Raw genomic sequence first — 18,196 nt, forward strand, 5'->3', positions numbered from 1 at the left:
GGTTTGACCCTGCTACCTTTGGGGAGCCACACCCCTTCCCAACCCCCCTGGCTGTAAAAACTGACCTCTGGCACATCTCACCCTCCCCTTTTAGGGCACCTAAATTAGAGGCATTGTGTTAGGTGACTCCCCAAGATCCAGAGATAGTGTGTTTCAATGCTACATTGGGTCAGAGTGAATTATGTTGCCTGGTGAGCAGAATAAGATTAGGTTTGAATAAATCTTATCAGCAGCTGAGAAACACTTTTGTGATTTAAAATTCACTGTAACAGTGAAATTTTATTGATATTTGATACTTCTGCATTCTGTATCCAACTGAACTGTACAATTCCAAGAGACGTCATTTAAGATAAATAGTTATTGTTTTTTTGTTTTTTTTAATGCGTTTGATTCCTTGTCCATTATCAAGCCATACAATGATTGATTCATGTACTAAATCCTATCTGTTGCTGCAGAAGATGTTGTGTTACTGGTTTGCCTGTAAAGTCTTTTAGGATTGTGTGGTATGATAATATCCAGTCAGTCTAATCAGGATGACACAAAGTCTTCCACTAACTCAATTTATACCCCTCGTTAATTAGGAAGGAAAGGAGGAGGAGAGATTATCGCTGCCTCCCTTAAAACAGAGGGGTTAAATGGGTCATCCAATGCTACATGCACTTTTACATTTACATTTACATTTATTCATCTAGCAGACGCTTTTATCCAAAGCAAGTTGTTTGAACTGAAATGTGTGTTGCCAGTGTGTGTACACAACCACCCTATAATGATAAAAACCCACCCAGTGTTTTTTTTTTTTTAATCTACTAAAATATTTACCCCTTTCTCAAAACGATCTGATTTCGGAAGCCTGTCTTTGTGACATCACACAGACTGGCTCCTCCCTTGATAGTTTGATTGACAGTAGTCTTCCAGCACAGACTGGACTGGTGTCTTACAGACCCCGCCCTGAGCTGACATCAGTCTGCCATTGTTTCACCGCCAGAGCAGATGTAAAAAAAAGAATGACTTCTAAGCGATTGAGGTGTTCCGTTGTTGGATGTAATAATGAACATAGCAGCCATTATTTACTCCTGACACCGCTGAAGACGCAGTGGATTACATTTGTTTTTGTATGTAATGCGCTCCCGATCTACCTAAATGCGTCTATCTTTGCGCAAAACATTTGTGGTCCAGCTTCACCAACAGAAAACGTTGAGAGTAAGGGTTTTTAATTAATCTTTCGAAAATCGCCTTTCCTAATAATGTGCTAATTGGCAAGTTTCACGATAAATGCGGCTGAAGTAAACAGTCCCTCAGAGAGAAGCTGGAAGAGAGGGGCGGGGTCAGCAGAGCTCATTAACATTTAAAGGAAAATTCCACAAAACGGCTTGCTCTGAAAAGAGCCTTTTTTGACAGGGTAAAAAAATGTGTTTTTTACTCTACTAGTGAGAAATTTTTTATCAAACTATATTACAGACTTTTCTTAAGGACCCTAAAGAGTCATATCAACTTGTGGAAAATGGGCATCTGATGACCCCTTTAAGAAGATGCTAGAAGGTCTGTTACGCTATCCTGTAGGGTTGCACCGAACATTTGGCAACTGAAATTATTCGGACGAAAATTGCAAAAAAAAATCTCTTTAGGTGTTTGGCCGAATAATATAATATGCACCGAACAATGATTAACAAAATCAAATAGAGGCATGCACGAATGCAGCAAACATGCCAGCAGTGTGAAAGTATTGAAAACTATTAGAGAAAATGCAGAAATCATTACAAGCATGACGCGTCAACAACGAGAGACTGTTTAGTGCTGCATCATGTCTCCGATGAGAAGATGTGGCTAATACTTGTGGTTAGGTTACTTTATGATGATTGAAATCTGGAAATTATCTCAAATGATTAGTAAATAAACTGCAGAATGTTATATTTTCTAATGCATGCATGAATTGCATCTATTCTGACAGTGCTGTACGATCTCACGGCGCCAGGGTTCAAAGTCCAAAGCGCGTGGAAAATCTGTGCTAAACTTGTTACTCGTCAGTTGCTCAGTAACGTTATTGTCAATTTTTTTAAAGGCATGTGACAGTGTGATACATTTATAAATCTGTATGCTGTTGTCAACCAGCACTGATATCTTCCTGTGGGAATGTTAAGTTTTAAGTAAATCATTTTTAAAATTGTTGTTTTGTAATTGATTTTTTTATTTAAAAAGCAGGTCAAAATAGTATAATTTTGGCCCATCTTTCATTTTGTTTGGCTTCAGCCAAGAATTCTCATTTCGGTGCATCCCTATCCTGTTCAATCACTTTCCTCTGTCAATCAACATTTTTACAATATTTAGCTTTTTTCTTTATTTTTATGGAAAACTGTATGTTCTGTAATTTGTGGAGTAGTCTAAATGTGCTATGCTACATTTATTGCACATACAGTATTTGTGATCTAGCCTACACTCTAAAATAAAGGCTTCAAAAGGGGGTTTTCACAGTGTGCCGAAAAAGAACCGTTTTGGGTTTCCCAAAAAATCTTTCAGTGAGCATTTCTTTTTTTCATAGTGTGACAAATATTTGAACACTCTGAAGAACCTTTTTTTTTCCCCACTGTAAAGAATCTTTTAGTTCCACGCTGTGTAGGTTTCTTATTTATCTGGATTGTTCCATGAAGATCCTTTAACATCCATGGAACCTTTTCAATGCCGAAAAGATTCTTCATAAAGGAAAAAGGGTTTTAGATTGTTAAAATGTCCTTCACGTTAAGAACCAAAATGGTTATTTTAAAAGCTGATCACTGAAAGTTTTTTTTAGGAACTAAAAAAGGTTTTCTATGGCATCACTGCGAAACCCCCCATTGCAACATGTAGATGTTAAAGGTTCTTGATGGAATCATCAATGCTAATAAAGAATCATTATATTTCCATTGACATTTCAGAAATAAGAGTAGTGAACATGGAGATCACGAGACTATGGAAGAATAGTATCTGCCTTAAAGTAGCCTAATTGGGCAAAACATAAGGACGTCTGCTGTCTGAGTAAAGAAAGGCTGTTCTGATAGGCCACATCCTCCAATAGCCAATTTCATAATTGTGATCAATTATGTTCTTCAGTGCAGCAACTGTCTGTCGTAATGGGCTAAATGTCTTCACTGGTCCATATCTTACTGCCGTAATTGAATTACCCCTAAAGAAGGGTATCTGGGTTTCCTCATTCTCCAGATTAGACTTTGCCCTCTATTGCCATTATTAGTGAGCTGCAATGAAGACGAGGGTCTCCACCCATGTACTGTCTGCCGCTGTGAGAAATGTGTGTATTGGGGGGCTGTTGTGGTGTTGGTGCTGGTGGGGGAGAATTCACTGGAATTTTGTACCGATGAGCCCTGCTCTTTGTTGGGAGGCCCAGATCCTGGCATTCCCCTCCCACACCTTGGGTCAAGCACACTGCTGCATTGTTCATGCATCTGGATGAGGGGACCAAGCGCTGGCCTCAGGGGCTGGGATGGCTCAGGAAGACTATGCGCAAGGAAAACAAAACCGCTGTCCTTGTTGTCTGAGGCACAATGTCCCTCTGACATGGTACGTGTTTAGTGTATTCTCACTGTGGCCCTGGTAGGTGATAAAGGCATGGCTCTCTGTTGCTGAAGGCTATGTGTTTCAATTTTGGGGAGCTATTGTTGGTTTATGGTGAATGGAACATGTTGGAAGTGAATAATAGAATAATGGGTGTTGGCAGCTCATCGCCTGAAGAGAGTTAGGTGACTGTCTGTTCAACTGCAGCGCAGTGGTATTGGTGGTGGTTGTATAATGTTCCTGTTTCGCATCAAAATGAAAGTCTGGGGTGGGAAACCAGAGAGAGAAACCACAGCAAGTTTCGTTTATAACACGTTTTTTTTATTTATCAGAAAACACCCCGTTTCCTATTTTCTTTCATCTGTCATATTCTCAATGATACTTTTTTTTCTTTTCTATAAGCTACCATTCAAAGGTTTTGGGTCGAAATGTAAAATGTTTTAAATGTTTTTTTGAGGAAGTCTATGTAGTTGTTTAACTAAAAGTACAGTAAAACGGTTATATATATATATATATATATATATATATATATATATATATATATATATATATATGTATGTGTGTGTATATATGTGTATATATTACAACTGAAAAAATAACTTTTCTGTTTTTTAAATATTTTTAAATGTTTTTTTTTCTTATGATGGAAAAGCTGAATTTTCAGCATTGTTATTCCAGTCTTCAGTGTCGCATGATCCTTCAGAAATCATTTTAATATGCTGATTTGTTGCTCGTGAAACTTAATTTTTATTATAATTTTTTCTTTGCTTAATTATGAAGTCCAAAAGAACAGCATTTATTAGAAATGTAAATCTTTGTAATTTGTCTTATAGTTTCACTTTTGTTGAATTTAATGCATTCTTTCTAAATAAAAGTATTCCTTTTTAATTTTTTAATCTTAATAATTCCAAACTTTCGAACGTAGTGTAAATGAAATCCAAACATATCAGGGTTTTGGGAGTAAAAAAAAACAAAAATTTTCAGAAACACAGATGGCATCAACCATCTGGGATCATAATTTTGGCATTTATAGATCTTCTAAAAGTAATGTATTTTCCTTTCGTTGTTTAGTTGTACAGTTTGTAAATGGATTACAAAAAGAGCACACAAATGACCCAGCAGCAGAGCTGTAGACAATAACAATAACAAACATTCAATTAAGAAAAAGACCATGCCAAATGTCAAACGGTCACCACAGACTCATTTTGACAAGGTTTAATGGGAAATCTTTGAAAAGCATGTGTTGTCTTGAATATGTTACACGTGGCACGTCTGGAGAGAGGATGAACTGTGAGCGAGGGTATATGAGAGAAAGAAAGGGAGAGAAAGAACAAGTTAATTCTGAACTAGCATGTCCTGACACCCTCTTTCGACTGCCACCTCATCTGTCCTTTCTTTATAGCTTGGCTTGGGCCACAGTCAGACTCTTTCTTGATAAATTGAGGCAAACAATAGTGGGGACACCACGAACGGACGTTCATTCTCGTCTTACACCCCCGTTCCTCATCCTCATTCTTCAAACCTTATCTTCACTAGATTTTATGTTCTTTATTTTAAAAGAGTAGTTTATTTAAAAAAAAAAAATAGATACTATACAATTTTTCTCATTAAAATCCTTTGCTCACCCTCATGTCTTTTCAAACCTCTAATACTTCAATTTAACCCAACAGGAGATTTTTGAAGGATTACTCTTTTTACTACTTCCTTTTACTCATTCATGCTTGTTATGTCTTTTTTTTTTTATCACACCCAAAAAGCGTTTTTTAAATGGGCTTCTCAAAGCATGCCCATGTCTGCCATTGTTTGTCAAACAGTTAGTCCTATACCAAACCTTTTCCTCACACACTATAATTTGACTTCAGAAGACTTGGAATACTCTGCAAAACATATAAACTACTTTTAAGGTCTTTATTATTGTTATTATTATTATTATTATTATTATTATTGTTAGTATTATTATTTTTGGAAGTTGATTCAGTTCGATATTTATTAAACAAAAATTAGACTAATTTATTTTCCTCAGGGACACATTAAACTGATCAAAAGTTACAGTAAAGACATGAAAAAAACATGTCACAGTTTCTACTAAAAGTATCAAAACTGTTTTGAACATTGACAATAATAGTAAATGCATCAAATCAGCATATTAGATAATATTAGATAATTTTTTTCACAGGAATAAATCACATATTAAAATAAATCTAATGAAATTAATTTAGCCTTAGTGAGCATAAGGGGTGTCTTTTGAAAACATGAAAAAAAATCGTACTGATCCATCTCTTTATCTTATTGCAAAGAGCAGTGTGAACATTCTTCAAAATATCTGAAGAAAAATATTTGTGTGTTCAAATGAGTCGTACAGGTTTTAAACAACATGAGATGACAGAATTTTATTCCAGTTCTGGTTTTGTAATTCCAGCTGTTTTTTTGTAAGTCTTTTGCAACCTTCACCAGTAAGTGTGCTAGGGAATTGTAAGTGCCTTCTTCACAAAGCTTCAGTGTAGCACTAAAGCAACAGTAGTGAACGATGAGCCTGGAGGAAAGGACAGGCATTGTGTGGAGAAATGGGGTTGCATTTTCTCTCCCTCTCTCTATCCCTCTGACTACTGGTTGGGCCTTCGGTAGCTGGATCAGGCTACAGTAATAACCCCATCTAGCAGGACAAGCCCACAGTGTGGAGGAGGGGAACTGGGAAGGCCTCCGCCCTGAGAAATAGATTTAATCCGAATTACTCCAGCAAAAAACCCAGCTGTGTGGTAAGAGGGGAAAATGTAGGGTGGTATAAATTTCTGCATGGATTAGGACATCTGCTTTGCAATCCAGAAATATGTTGTGTAGGTTCACTCCCATTGGCGGTAGGTACCAGCTGGTTCTCTCTATCTCTCTTAATTGTGAGAGCAGATGATGGAAGCTGATTGTGGGATGGGATAATGGCCAAATATTTAACATCTTAAAGAGCATTAACAAGGGCACAGAGCTCACGTCCTGTGAGTGGAGAGTTTACCACCACTGTAGTTCCCACAGTACTGCAGCTTTTGAGCCTGTTCAACCAGTTCTCTAGTCGGAGTTGTCACCGTACACCTGCCCTTGACCTTATGTTTACACTGTAGACTAATGCTGATTGTCATTTTTGTTTGTTGTCGCTCCACTAGGAGATGGAAAGGCCAGAGGACGCAGAGGGCCCAGAGGTGGAGGACTATAGAAACAAGCCCAATGAGAACTCGTACTGCTACCAGCTGCTGCAGGAGCTGGACAAGCAGCGCAAGAGCGGCATCCTCTGCGACGTCAACATCGTAGTTGGCGACCAGGTGTTCAAGGCACACAAGAACATCCTGGTTGCTGGGAGCCGCTACTTCAAGACCCTCTACTGCCTGACGAAGAGCGAGAACTGCGACCAAACTACTATCACGCACTTGGACGTGGCGGCCGTGCAGGGCTTCTCCGTCATCTTGGACTTTCTGTACTCCGGCAACCTCTTGCTCACCAGCCATAATGCCATCGAGGTGATGTCCGTGGCGAGTTACCTCCAGATGACCGAAGTGGTCCAGTCCTGTCGCGCCTTCATCAAAGACGCCCTCAACATCAGCATCAAGCAGGAAGCCCCTGATTCTGTGGTGGTCGACTACAACAAGCGGCGGACGGTGGCGAAAGATTGCCAGAGTGCCGACAAGAAGCCCATCAACTTTTGGGCCACCAGCATCCTGTCCAAGCTGTCCATCAAGGCCAGTGGGCAAGTGAAGGATGAACCCAGTGACGTGGAGGTGTCCGGGGGAGAAGGCTGTGCTTTGGGAAGCTCTGGTTGGGGCGGAGAGAACTCGTCAGAGTCCACGGAGACAGAGCCACTGGGACCGGGGCCGGTGTTCGTCTGGAACGAGCCGCACCCTGGTACTGGGGTCGCCGTCAAGAGAGAGGTGCTTCCTGAGCCGGGCAGCGGAAGGCGGAAAAAACAAGCTGCCAAGCGCTTTGTCTACAATATCCCGCCTGAGCCAGAAGAGGGTTTTGACGAGGGCATGTTCATCCAACCGTCTGCCTCCTACACCAGAGAGGACTTCTCTTACCTCTCAGAGAATGCCGGTATGTCACCCGTCATGCCTTTCTCTCCTGTTCAGGTACCATAATGGCTTTTCAAACCAAGTCCAATTCATATGGTCACAACTTATTAATGTGTCATTAAAAACACCCACCAAGTTCAAAAGAAAAATGTTATCATTTCCTTGTGTGCTGGAAGTGTCTATTGAGCTCTTTCAGGTCGTGGGAGTTTGGTTATTTAAATAACGTTGCCGAACTTGCCGCCCTATTATGTAGACTCATCAGCATACTCCAGTGCTGTCATTAGGATTGTCATGACAATTATGTTTTTGATGCCTCTCTCTCACACGCACACAAAGGCTAGTATGCATTTCCGTCAAGCCTTTGGTAGTAGCATAATCAGTGTTTGTCAGAGACCGAATACACAGCCTTGAGGAAGAGGTCGTGCCATGTTCCTAACAGCATGTTATCATACGACTAGCACTACTTGTTAATTTGATATGTCGAGTACATACTGTGCAAATTTTTCAGCATGCAAATGGTTTACATGTGGCTGTAAATTTCCATATAAGTTGATTAGAAAAATGGCTCATATTTAGGAATGATTAGATCTTATGTTATTTACATCAATTTGAATATGGTTATGCAATGTTTAATATATTGTGGACTGTATTTAAAAAACAGCATGCTGTATACAGTATGTAATTTGGTAGTAGGCGTGATCAAAGCTTGATATAAATACTAGCATTGCTTTGAATAGGAGATTCATGCAATATGACTACGAAATTGCCAGTCGCCAGCTGGTAAAGGTGGAGCATCACTGCAGCCGCCGTTAAAAGCTTTGATTCCTATAGAAGCAGATAGTGTCCTGATACTGGCACTTTAAACTGTACATGTGCATTTGTGCAACCAACCTGGAATGTATTACATTTGACCATTATTTGAGCATAAAAAACTTTTTATGACACCGATCAGGTTCGGTTTTATTGCTTAAGTATGTTGAAGTATGTTGTTTAATTGTGAGCTTGGCAACACAATTCAACATTAAAATCAAAATCAACCTTTTTAATTTATGGATTTTTAATTGTCAGTTTTATTGTGCAAGATTGATCGATGCATGTTAAAATTATATTTCTGTTTGTATGTAATAGGGCTGGATGATAAATCGCATGCGATATCTAATGCGCATCTTGTCATTAAAGCCGTAATTCTGTGATCAACGGTAACTCTCCATCACCTGCACGCTTTCACATGGAGCAGTATTAACTACACAGAGCCGTTGTTCTCTGACAAGCAGCGCACAACATGAGCAAAATATGATCGTGTTTTTGTGCAGCTTGTCAGTGAACAACATCTTCAAAAAAAAAAATTTAAGTCAACTTTTTCATATTGAAAGTCGAGTCGAAGTCGCCTAGTCACTGATTATGTAATTAACGAACATAAGCCTTGAGCTTTTTATAACAGCTCAATTTTATCAGTTCCTTTGTCTTTGGGTCGTAATATTTCTCACAGATTTCTGCTCGTTCTAAATCAGATAACATTACGGACAAAGTAGCACAGTAAAGATTACATTAATATGAACGCATTAGTTAGAGCAATTGCATATGTGAATTAATTCTACCTGGGAGTATCTCTCTACCAGTTGTGAAGCTGGATTTAGGATCAACTAGGATTTAGTTATTAATCTTTTTAAGTTTCTTAGCTATTTTAGTGAGAAATAACAGAACAGTGTTGACAATATATTTACATGCTGAATGATCCTGTTTGGGCGCGATCTGCGCGTGATGTACGAGCTACTGTCTATAGTCTACGAGTGCGCGTTACAGTTAGGGGTGCATGGTAAATATCAACCGATAATTAATGCCCATCTCGTCAGTAAAGCCGGTTATCTAATCAGTGGTAAATTCCATCAGGTGTGTGATTTCACACAGAGCAGCTGTTACTACACAGAGCCGCTGTTAACTTACAAGCTGCGCAAATCCACATTCATTATCAGTTAACAACAGCTCTGTTTAGTAACAGCTGCTCTATGTGAAATCAAGCACCTGATGGGGCTGGGTGAGATATCTACTGATATGATCATGCGCATCTAGTGAGTAAATCTGGTTCCGAGATTACCGCTAAATCGCCATCACCTGCTTTTAAATGGAGCGCCATTTAATAGACAGAGCCATAGATCACTGACAAGCTACGCAATATCGCATTCATTATCCTAGATGAATCGCCTTCGATAATGAATGCGATATTGCGTAGCTTGTCAGTGATCTACGGCATAGTCTATTAAATGCCGCTCCATTTAAAAGCAGGTGATGATGATTTAGTGGTAATCTCGGAACCAGATTTAATCATTAGATGTGCATGATCATATCGTTAGATATATTGCCCAGCCCTAGCACCTGATGGAATTTACAGCTGATTATATAACCGGCTTTACTGACAAGATGCGCATTAATTATTGGCCTATATTTATGGCGCACCCCTAGTTACAGTGCAGCAGCGCATTAGATTAGAACAGCGATGAATTTACCTGTACAATAAGCGGTTTAAAACGTACATTTTCCCATTCAATTTAGAGCATCCAGTAATATAATCACACATGACTTGTGGAGCACTTTCGGAGTATGTATTTATTCGTAATTTTAACTGTGGAAGTCCTTTAAAGATTTATTATCCTGTTGCGCCCTCTAGAGGACCAAAGACTAGTCGACGTCAAGCTTGAAGCGTCATGGTAGAGCATTGAAGACTAATTGATTAGTCGGTGCAACCCCTAGCACACACACATACACACACACGTCTTAATCTTCAGCCGAGGCAGGCGGCCAGTCAGAGTCAAGGATACAAGACCATCTTCTCTTTTTAATTAGAGTGGCCAGTCTGTTTTCTCCTGCCCTTATTAAGGGAGTCAGCCCTCCCTTCACCTCATACCACAGAAACCTGCGTAATCTCTAGCCTGCCGAGCTGTCATGCTACAAACTCTGCGCCCCCATGAAACAGAGCAGCACGTGGTATAGTATCATGTCTTAAGTGACACGGTTCTGAGAAGAGGCTTTCTCTCGCATTCGTTAACTCCTCTAATGCAGGATAATGAAATAAAGCGGGGGAGTTGTTCTAGCCTCAGGCTTCCTAAACGCCCTCAAATGCATTTAGCTCGTATTCCTGAGGGCACTTAAATGTGCTGAGTTGACGGCTCACACCTGCACGGCATGTGTGTGTGTCAGTGTATTTGCCTACACATGCCTACATACGCTTACGTACCAGTACTCGCTTGTGTACATATGTCCATGTTGACTACTCACTTCCTTTTTCACACATTGGGCTTTTTTCATGAAGGGGAATGTTTCTTATTACTTAAACCATGTCAGTTTAACATATTAATATAGTATGGTTACTTAAAAAAAATTATAACCTTATAAATAGTGTATTTCACTAATTAAACTGTTAATTTGTAATGTATTCAAAAAAATGTATAAGCACTCATAGTATATAAATGTTACATTTATAATAATTATAAATATCATGGGTAGCTCTGCTCACTGAGAAATGTCATTGTTTCAAAACCTTGCTATGTTTATATCCACATCGCTTTTTTTCTTTTTTTTTTAAATCAGATATGTTTTAATGAGCTGCAGTTGTCACACATGATTTTTATTTTTTTAATAGTATTTATTAATTGTAGGAATTGGCTTTTATTTTTGTATATTCAGCTGTCACTGGGGTGGTAACTTAAAAAAAATACACCTTTTTACACAAAAGGTGAGGGTACATGTTAGTACATAGAAATACAAAAGTGTATCTTCTGAAAAGGTACTGCCCCAGTGACAGATTTTAGTTTTTCATTTTAATTTGTTTTAGTAATTTTGTTCGTTTGTATTATTTTTTAAATAATTAAATAATTATTTTCAGCTTTAATCTATTTAAATGTGATTAATTTTAGTTCTTAAATTTGAGTTATTTTCCACAACAACATTTTATCATTTACATTTATTTCAGTAAATGTTAATACAACTATTACTAATAGTTGTAGTTTTAATTTCTTTCAGTTTGAGTCATTTTAGTACGTCAAACATTACTTTTTAGTACTTCAAATTCATTTTAGTTAGTTACCAAGGAAGCATTTCAAATTTTTGTTTAGGTTTAAGTTTTAATTTATGTCTAATTTTATATTTGATTTGATTTTAATATTCATTTGATATTTATTTCAATTAATAATAATTGTTTTAGTTAACAGTAACAACACTGGTGTCATGTCATGTAGCACTTTCACTTTCGGTGTGGGCAGACGAATTACTTTTCAATAAAACTTTGTTGCGCTTGGGTGAGCCCTGTCTGTTCTCTCTCAAACATCACACAGCAGGATCCGTCACCATAAATGCCTGAGCTCTTTCCAGACATGAGGGTTGAATTGTTGATTTTCAGCAGTGACACACACACACACACACACACACTGCCCCCGATTCCCTCTTCTGAGGTGCAGTGCTGCCAGGGGCCGTCCCACCCTAATCCTGCTAATGCAGCCCAACTATCTCTGCCATTCCAAATATTGACCCAGGCAGAGTGGTCCCAGTGCAGAGGTACTTACAATGGGATCTGACGGCTTTGGCCCGCCTGCCTGCTAATCCACAGTGTGTAAAATGATCCACTGTTAGGGCTTCACCCATTTATTTACACATCATATCTCCACTGCACACCCATATACAGACACAAATTTACAGTTGTGTGTGATGTGTAGTGTGAAATTGTCAAGGATTTATCCCTGATGTGTGAGCGCAAACAGTAAGGGCCTCTTCACACTAAACTATATTTATATTAACTTGTTTATTTATAAGCACATCGAAGTATGGTCATCTCCCATTTTAAATGTTCATGCTCTTTAAATCAGAATTTATTCTGATTGGCTGATGATGTTAATATTGTTATTCATTAAAATAATTTTTAAAGCGATTCCATCGTCTTTATCAGCTGTGCTATTCCTTTAAAATTTGGAGTGATTTTTACAACTTTTTCGTTTTAATTATCCTTGTTGTGAATGGGCCTTAAGTCTGGAAAGTACAGCGACATCGAATACCTCACCAGTGTGTTGCAAACGCTAACATCAGTTCTCAAAGGGAGGGATTGTTTTCTTCAAATGTAGTTATTTACTTAATGCTAATGCCTGCAAACTCCATTTGCGTACCTGCATTTAGACACATTTGGGACAACAGCGATGTGTAGCTACTAGCTAGAAGCATTCATGTACTTGGGTAATTGAGTATATTTCAGGTCTAAGAGGCAGTGTAGTGTTTCCTTAGGGGTTGAGGTCAGTCTTAGCACTTAAAGGGTGGGGTCGGTTAAAACCTCGAGTCTCAGTTTGATTTCTAGCCTTGAGCAGTCTTATGACTCAGGCCTGACCATTGAGAACCCAAGTTAATCGTTAACCATTTTAAGTACCAACAAGCCCATAGTAACAGACTGATCTTTAATTTCCAGCCTGTCGACTCAAACGAACGCCACAGCTGCTGTCGGGCCTTCTTTAGCCCCCAAGGTGGTGTTTAGAGCCTCGAATGAATTCCCAGGGGATCTGGATCTCGTCACCCTCTTGGCAACCTGCTTTATGACCCCATTTTGGCTCAAACAAGGCTGGATCCCACGAGCTGTAGTACAGGCAGCTCCGGTCTAATTGTCACAAGACACCGATCCAATCAGAGCTTGCGTTTTGGAATGAATCTTTTCAGAAGCAGAAAGCAGGATTGCAATTTTGACTACATAGTAGTTTCTCCCAGATAAACAAACGGGCTGTTTCTGGATGTTAGTTTTGAGAAGAGTAATGGTGGCTAGAAGGGAAGAGTTCCTGCTTTTATACAGCTTGTTTATCAGTAGAAAATTGCATTCGACTAATATAGTTATGGCTTCTGGCATGTGGTTTCCATAGCAGCTGGCACACTTTCATAGTGCTTTTCTACCATTTTTTTCTTCCCCCAGAGTGATACTGAGGGTACATACTGGCACTTATACACACTAATTTGTTTCTCTAAGCCATGTTGCAAAATTAAAAATTAGAGCTGATAACATGAATAGAGAAAATTCTGCCTCTGACAAGATTAACTGTATCTCCTGGCTTGGCAGATCTCATGGTGCATTGTTTATATCTCAGGAACCGAGCCGGTATGAAAAGTGCTGAGAATCGGTTTGTTTGTGTGGTTTCTCCTAGGCGAAGCACCCGATAACACCCTCAATAAGCTGAAGTGTCCCCACTGTAACTACATAGCCAAGCACCGGCGAACACTAAAGAGACACCTGATCATCCACTCGGGCGTGCGCTCCTTCAGCTGTGACATCTGCGGGAAGCTGTTCACTCGCCGAGAACACGTCAAGAGACATTCCCTGGTAAGACTGAAACACAACTGTTTGTATGTGAGTGAAGCTCAGAAAAACATTGCACCTTCAAGAAATAATAATTATTTTTAACTTATTTGAAACCACAGCAAATTTTTGCATTGTGACAATTTTATGGCAATTATTTTTTATTTTTCTACAAATTTCCCATAAATTTTAAATTAATAAATTGATATCTATATTTATGTGTGTGTGTGTGTGTGTGTATATGTGCGTGTGTTTGTGTGTGTGTGTGTGTCTGTGTGTGTATGTAAAGTATAATACATTTAAATAATAATATATCACAATATAAAAAAAAAATTCTGTATTTTTGATCAAATAAATGCAGGCTTGATGAGCAGAAGAAACTTCTTTCAAAAACATTAAAAATAGTAATGTTTCCCAACTTTTGATTTGTACTGTGTGTGTATATATATATATATATATATATATATATATATATATATATATATATATATATATATATATATATATATATATATATATATATATATATATATACGCATACATATATACGCATACATATATATACACATACATATATATATACGCATACATATACATATAGATATAAATTATTTATTAATTAAAAATTGTAGGGGAAATTTGTAGAAAAATAATTGCCATTAAAATTGTCACAATGCAAAAATTTGTTGTGGTTTCAAATAAATTATAAAAATAATTATTCTTTAGATGTTAAGGTGCAATGTTTTTCACAGCTTATATGGATATATATATGGATATGTGTGTGTGTGTGTGTATACATACATACATTCACATGCATGAATCTTTTTTTACTATTATAAATAAATACTATTATATATTTTGTATTTTACAGACATTTTATATATTTTAAAATCTACTTTAAAATTAATACATGTATATGTACACAAACATATGACGCACACACACAGAGTATATAATTTAATATAATAGAATAAATGTGTGTATATATATATACATATTCATTTGAATTAGAATTGCAGTAAGGGAACCAGAAATGCTTAATTATAATGTTCTTAAGAATGTTCTATGCATATTCTAACACATTTATTATTTTTTTATTTTATTTTTTATTCTGAGGTGGCATGACAGACATTCTTTACAAGTTTGTGTGATATTCACCCACAGACTGTTTTCACATCTCTCAGTACTCAGTAATATAATATCTTGCGTCTCTCACTAACATCCCTGTTCATTACATTCATTTGCAGGTTCACAAAAAGGATAAGAAATACAAGTGTATGGTGTGCAAGAAGATCTTCATGTTGGCGGCCAGCGTGGGCATACGGCACGGCTCTCGGCGCTACGGCGTGTGCGTGGAGTGCGCCGACTCCCACCAAGGCACGCAGGAGGGTCTGGAGGGCATGCAGGACCTGGAATTCGCCCGCGACGAAGACTTCGACGAGGCCGGAGAGGGAGATGAGGACATGGAGGCGGAAGGGGAGGAGCCTAATGAGATTGACCAATCCAACTGCGAGGGTGATGCGGGTGCCACCCCCGAGAAGGACTAATTAAGACCTAACCTGGTAGAAAAACGAATAAAAATGCAAAGAAAAAAAAATAGCTGGGAAACAATCAACAATTCCAAAGTGCTATCAAACCTCTTTGTTACACGTGAAGTTATGTCAAAGATATATATATATATATATATATGTAGCTTTGTCAGAGAGGGACTCCAATATTTAAAGATTGTTCTATGTGTGAGAGTCTGGGCTGTGTGCCTGTCAGAGAAAGAGGTTTAATGATATATAACAAAAAAAATCAGGTTTTTCTGTGATGTATTTTTTTTTTCTTTTAGGGTGTACAGCGTTTTTGAGTTATAATAGGCCAATCATATTAAAAGAAATATTATTTAATTTATGAAGAAAGATATTATGGTCTTAGTTTTTTTTTTTTTTTATGTACGTCTACTTATTTTTTAGTTCATAACTGCGCTTCCTCACAGACCTGATCGTATATTGCTCAGAGGAGGAGCTCGGCAAAGAAAGAGCATTATAGAAATTCCGCCTACGGGAAGATTTTTTTTTTTTTTTTTTGCGTGTGTGTGTCTTTCCTTTCTAGTTAAATGTTGTCATGAAATTATATATTATATATTTTCCTTTTCCCTGCACAAATCTTGGAACCAAAAATCTGTTTTGTGACTCTAATTGACCACAGCCATATTTATGATTAAGTTATATGGGGCTGTTAGATCGTGCCAAGCAGAATGCACACCAAGATTTCGCGCAGGACACAAAACTACTGAAAATGCTGAGAGAACACAAAGCAGAGAAATATAAGAAGGAAAAGAGAAAATGATAAAATATAAGGGGAATATATTATTGCTAGCTTTATTTGAATCACAGCATCACAGTAACACTTTATAAAGCATTTTGACATTCACTTAAAGCTTGAATTTTGCCAAATGATAGAAACGTTTGGTGCTGTAACGCTTTTTATTATTATTTTTAAATACTGGACCTACAAGCTGTATATGATGTTAATAATAATCGTAAAGCCTACTCAACTCAGTTATACTAATCAGCTTTGTATTTTACACTGTTGTGCTAAGGAGCCTATCAGGTATGCTTTTCTGTTTTTAAAGTTTTTTCTATGAAATGCACATGCGCGCACACATACACACACACACACACACACACATACCATTTGTTGTTGTTAAACTACTGGCAGTACTTGTACAGATGGATCGACCTGATGTTCTTGACCCTCCTGAGTATGTTGGTGGTACTGAGCTTACTTTGAATCACTTGAACGACCTGTGTACCGTTTTTGAAGAATGCAGATGGAAAGAGGTGGTTTGCAACGTTTGTTTTGTGTCCCCCGTAACATCTGCGATCATTTCGGTTTGGTTTATTTGGACTCTGTCGTGTGTCTGCTGAGTGGAAAACACTTTGCTTGTGCTGATGTAGAGTGGAAAGTCTATGGACGTACATAGACGGGCACTTACTGTTCTGCGTTTGATAATTTCTTATTTCCCCAAAGCCGGTCTGGATGGAAATAAATTGAAACTGTTGTGTTTTATTCCATACGGAGCTTTTTTTTTTTTTGACATTTCATTATTTAATGCTATATATATATATATATATATATATTGACTCCAAAATGCAATCAAGACTGTTAATTTTTATTTGTCCTACCAAAAAAAAAATCGTTGTTTAATTGTTAAAGATAATGTATAAGAAAACCAGGTAAATATTTAGTGTAGATCCTTGCTTGTGTACGTGGTCAGATTTAAATGTTTTTATTCTAAAACCAATCATTCACTTTACCCTTAGATGCATATATTGTTTTATTTGTCCTTCCTTTTAAGGGTTTTATTTTGCTTCTGTTCATCCATTGTGTTTATTTCATTTGAAGCACATGTTTTTTATGAACTATTGTTTGTGGGTTATTTTCTAGGAGCAGGAGTGTCTGTTCACATGCAGTGGATATATTGAAGTGCTATACTGATAAAGAAATCGTCTACCTTTCCCTTTACTCGAGATGAAAGTGTATTTTAAAAGCTGTATAAAAGATCCTGTTTGTATTGGGAGGGATATTAGATGAAAGATTATGTAAAAAAAAAAAATATATATATATATATAAATAAAGATAGATATTTAAATGATGGCACGTAACTGCATTTAACCAGTTAAAAACCTCGGCCTGGCTTTGACTGTTCTCACCGACATTCACTCTTTCTGTTCACGTGCATGTTCACAATCATGTCTGTTTATGGTTTTTCTAGTTTTGTCTGTGTATCTGTTCAATTCACATTAATGTACTCATTTGACTTTATGCTGTATGTGGACATGACATAGACAAAAAAGAAAAAAAAAACACTACAGATGAAGTTTTTTTTTATTATTATTTTTTTTCAGCTGTATTTTTTTAAAAGCTGTTTCAAAGATGTATTTTTCAACTCTTACAGTGATGCAAACTGGGCCACGGGCTCACCTCAAACACAAATCAAATCAGGTTATACTTAAGGTTTTTTTTTTTTTTTTTTTTCAAGAATTCAGATGAATACATTTTCCTTCTCCTTCAATTGTACTACTGTTCCTCTATTATAAATTTTAAAATAAAACTTTGATATTTCTCTGTGCTGTACTGTCTTATTGCAATAATCAGAGGATGTTTTGAAGGTGCTCAAGGGTGATCGGTTATATCTTGCAATTTATGAATTCATCTGCATTGACACGAATTGAACACGTGTATATGCACGTTTCTGTTGCAGTTTGTTGGCTTTTATGCTGCTGAGCCTTGCAAT

General features: G+C 37.5%; 1 protein-coding gene across 1 annotated transcript in view; it reads left to right on the plus strand.

The window, feature by feature from the left end:
* The window catches only part of LOC113091837 (zinc finger and BTB domain-containing protein 10-like), a 19,297-nt gene extending 1,752 nt beyond the window's left edge, over positions 1 to 17,545 (plus strand). The window contains exons 2-4 of the mRNA XM_026257486.1: positions 6,696 to 7,617; positions 13,760 to 13,935; positions 15,159 to 17,545. Of these exons, the coding sequence (XP_026113271.1) occupies positions 6,696 to 7,617; positions 13,760 to 13,935; positions 15,159 to 15,458 (1,398 nt within the window). The 3' untranslated portion in view covers positions 15,459 to 17,545. The remainder of the gene's footprint in view (positions 1 to 6,695; positions 7,618 to 13,759; positions 13,936 to 15,158) is intronic.
* Positions 17,546 to 18,196: the final 651 nt, after the last annotated feature.

The sequence above is a fragment of the Carassius auratus genome, unplaced genomic scaffold (assembly GCF_003368295.1).
Source record: "Carassius auratus strain Wakin unplaced genomic scaffold, ASM336829v1 scaf_tig00214327, whole genome shotgun sequence".
Classification (NCBI taxonomy): Eukaryota; Metazoa; Chordata; class Actinopteri; order Cypriniformes; family Cyprinidae; genus Carassius; species Carassius auratus.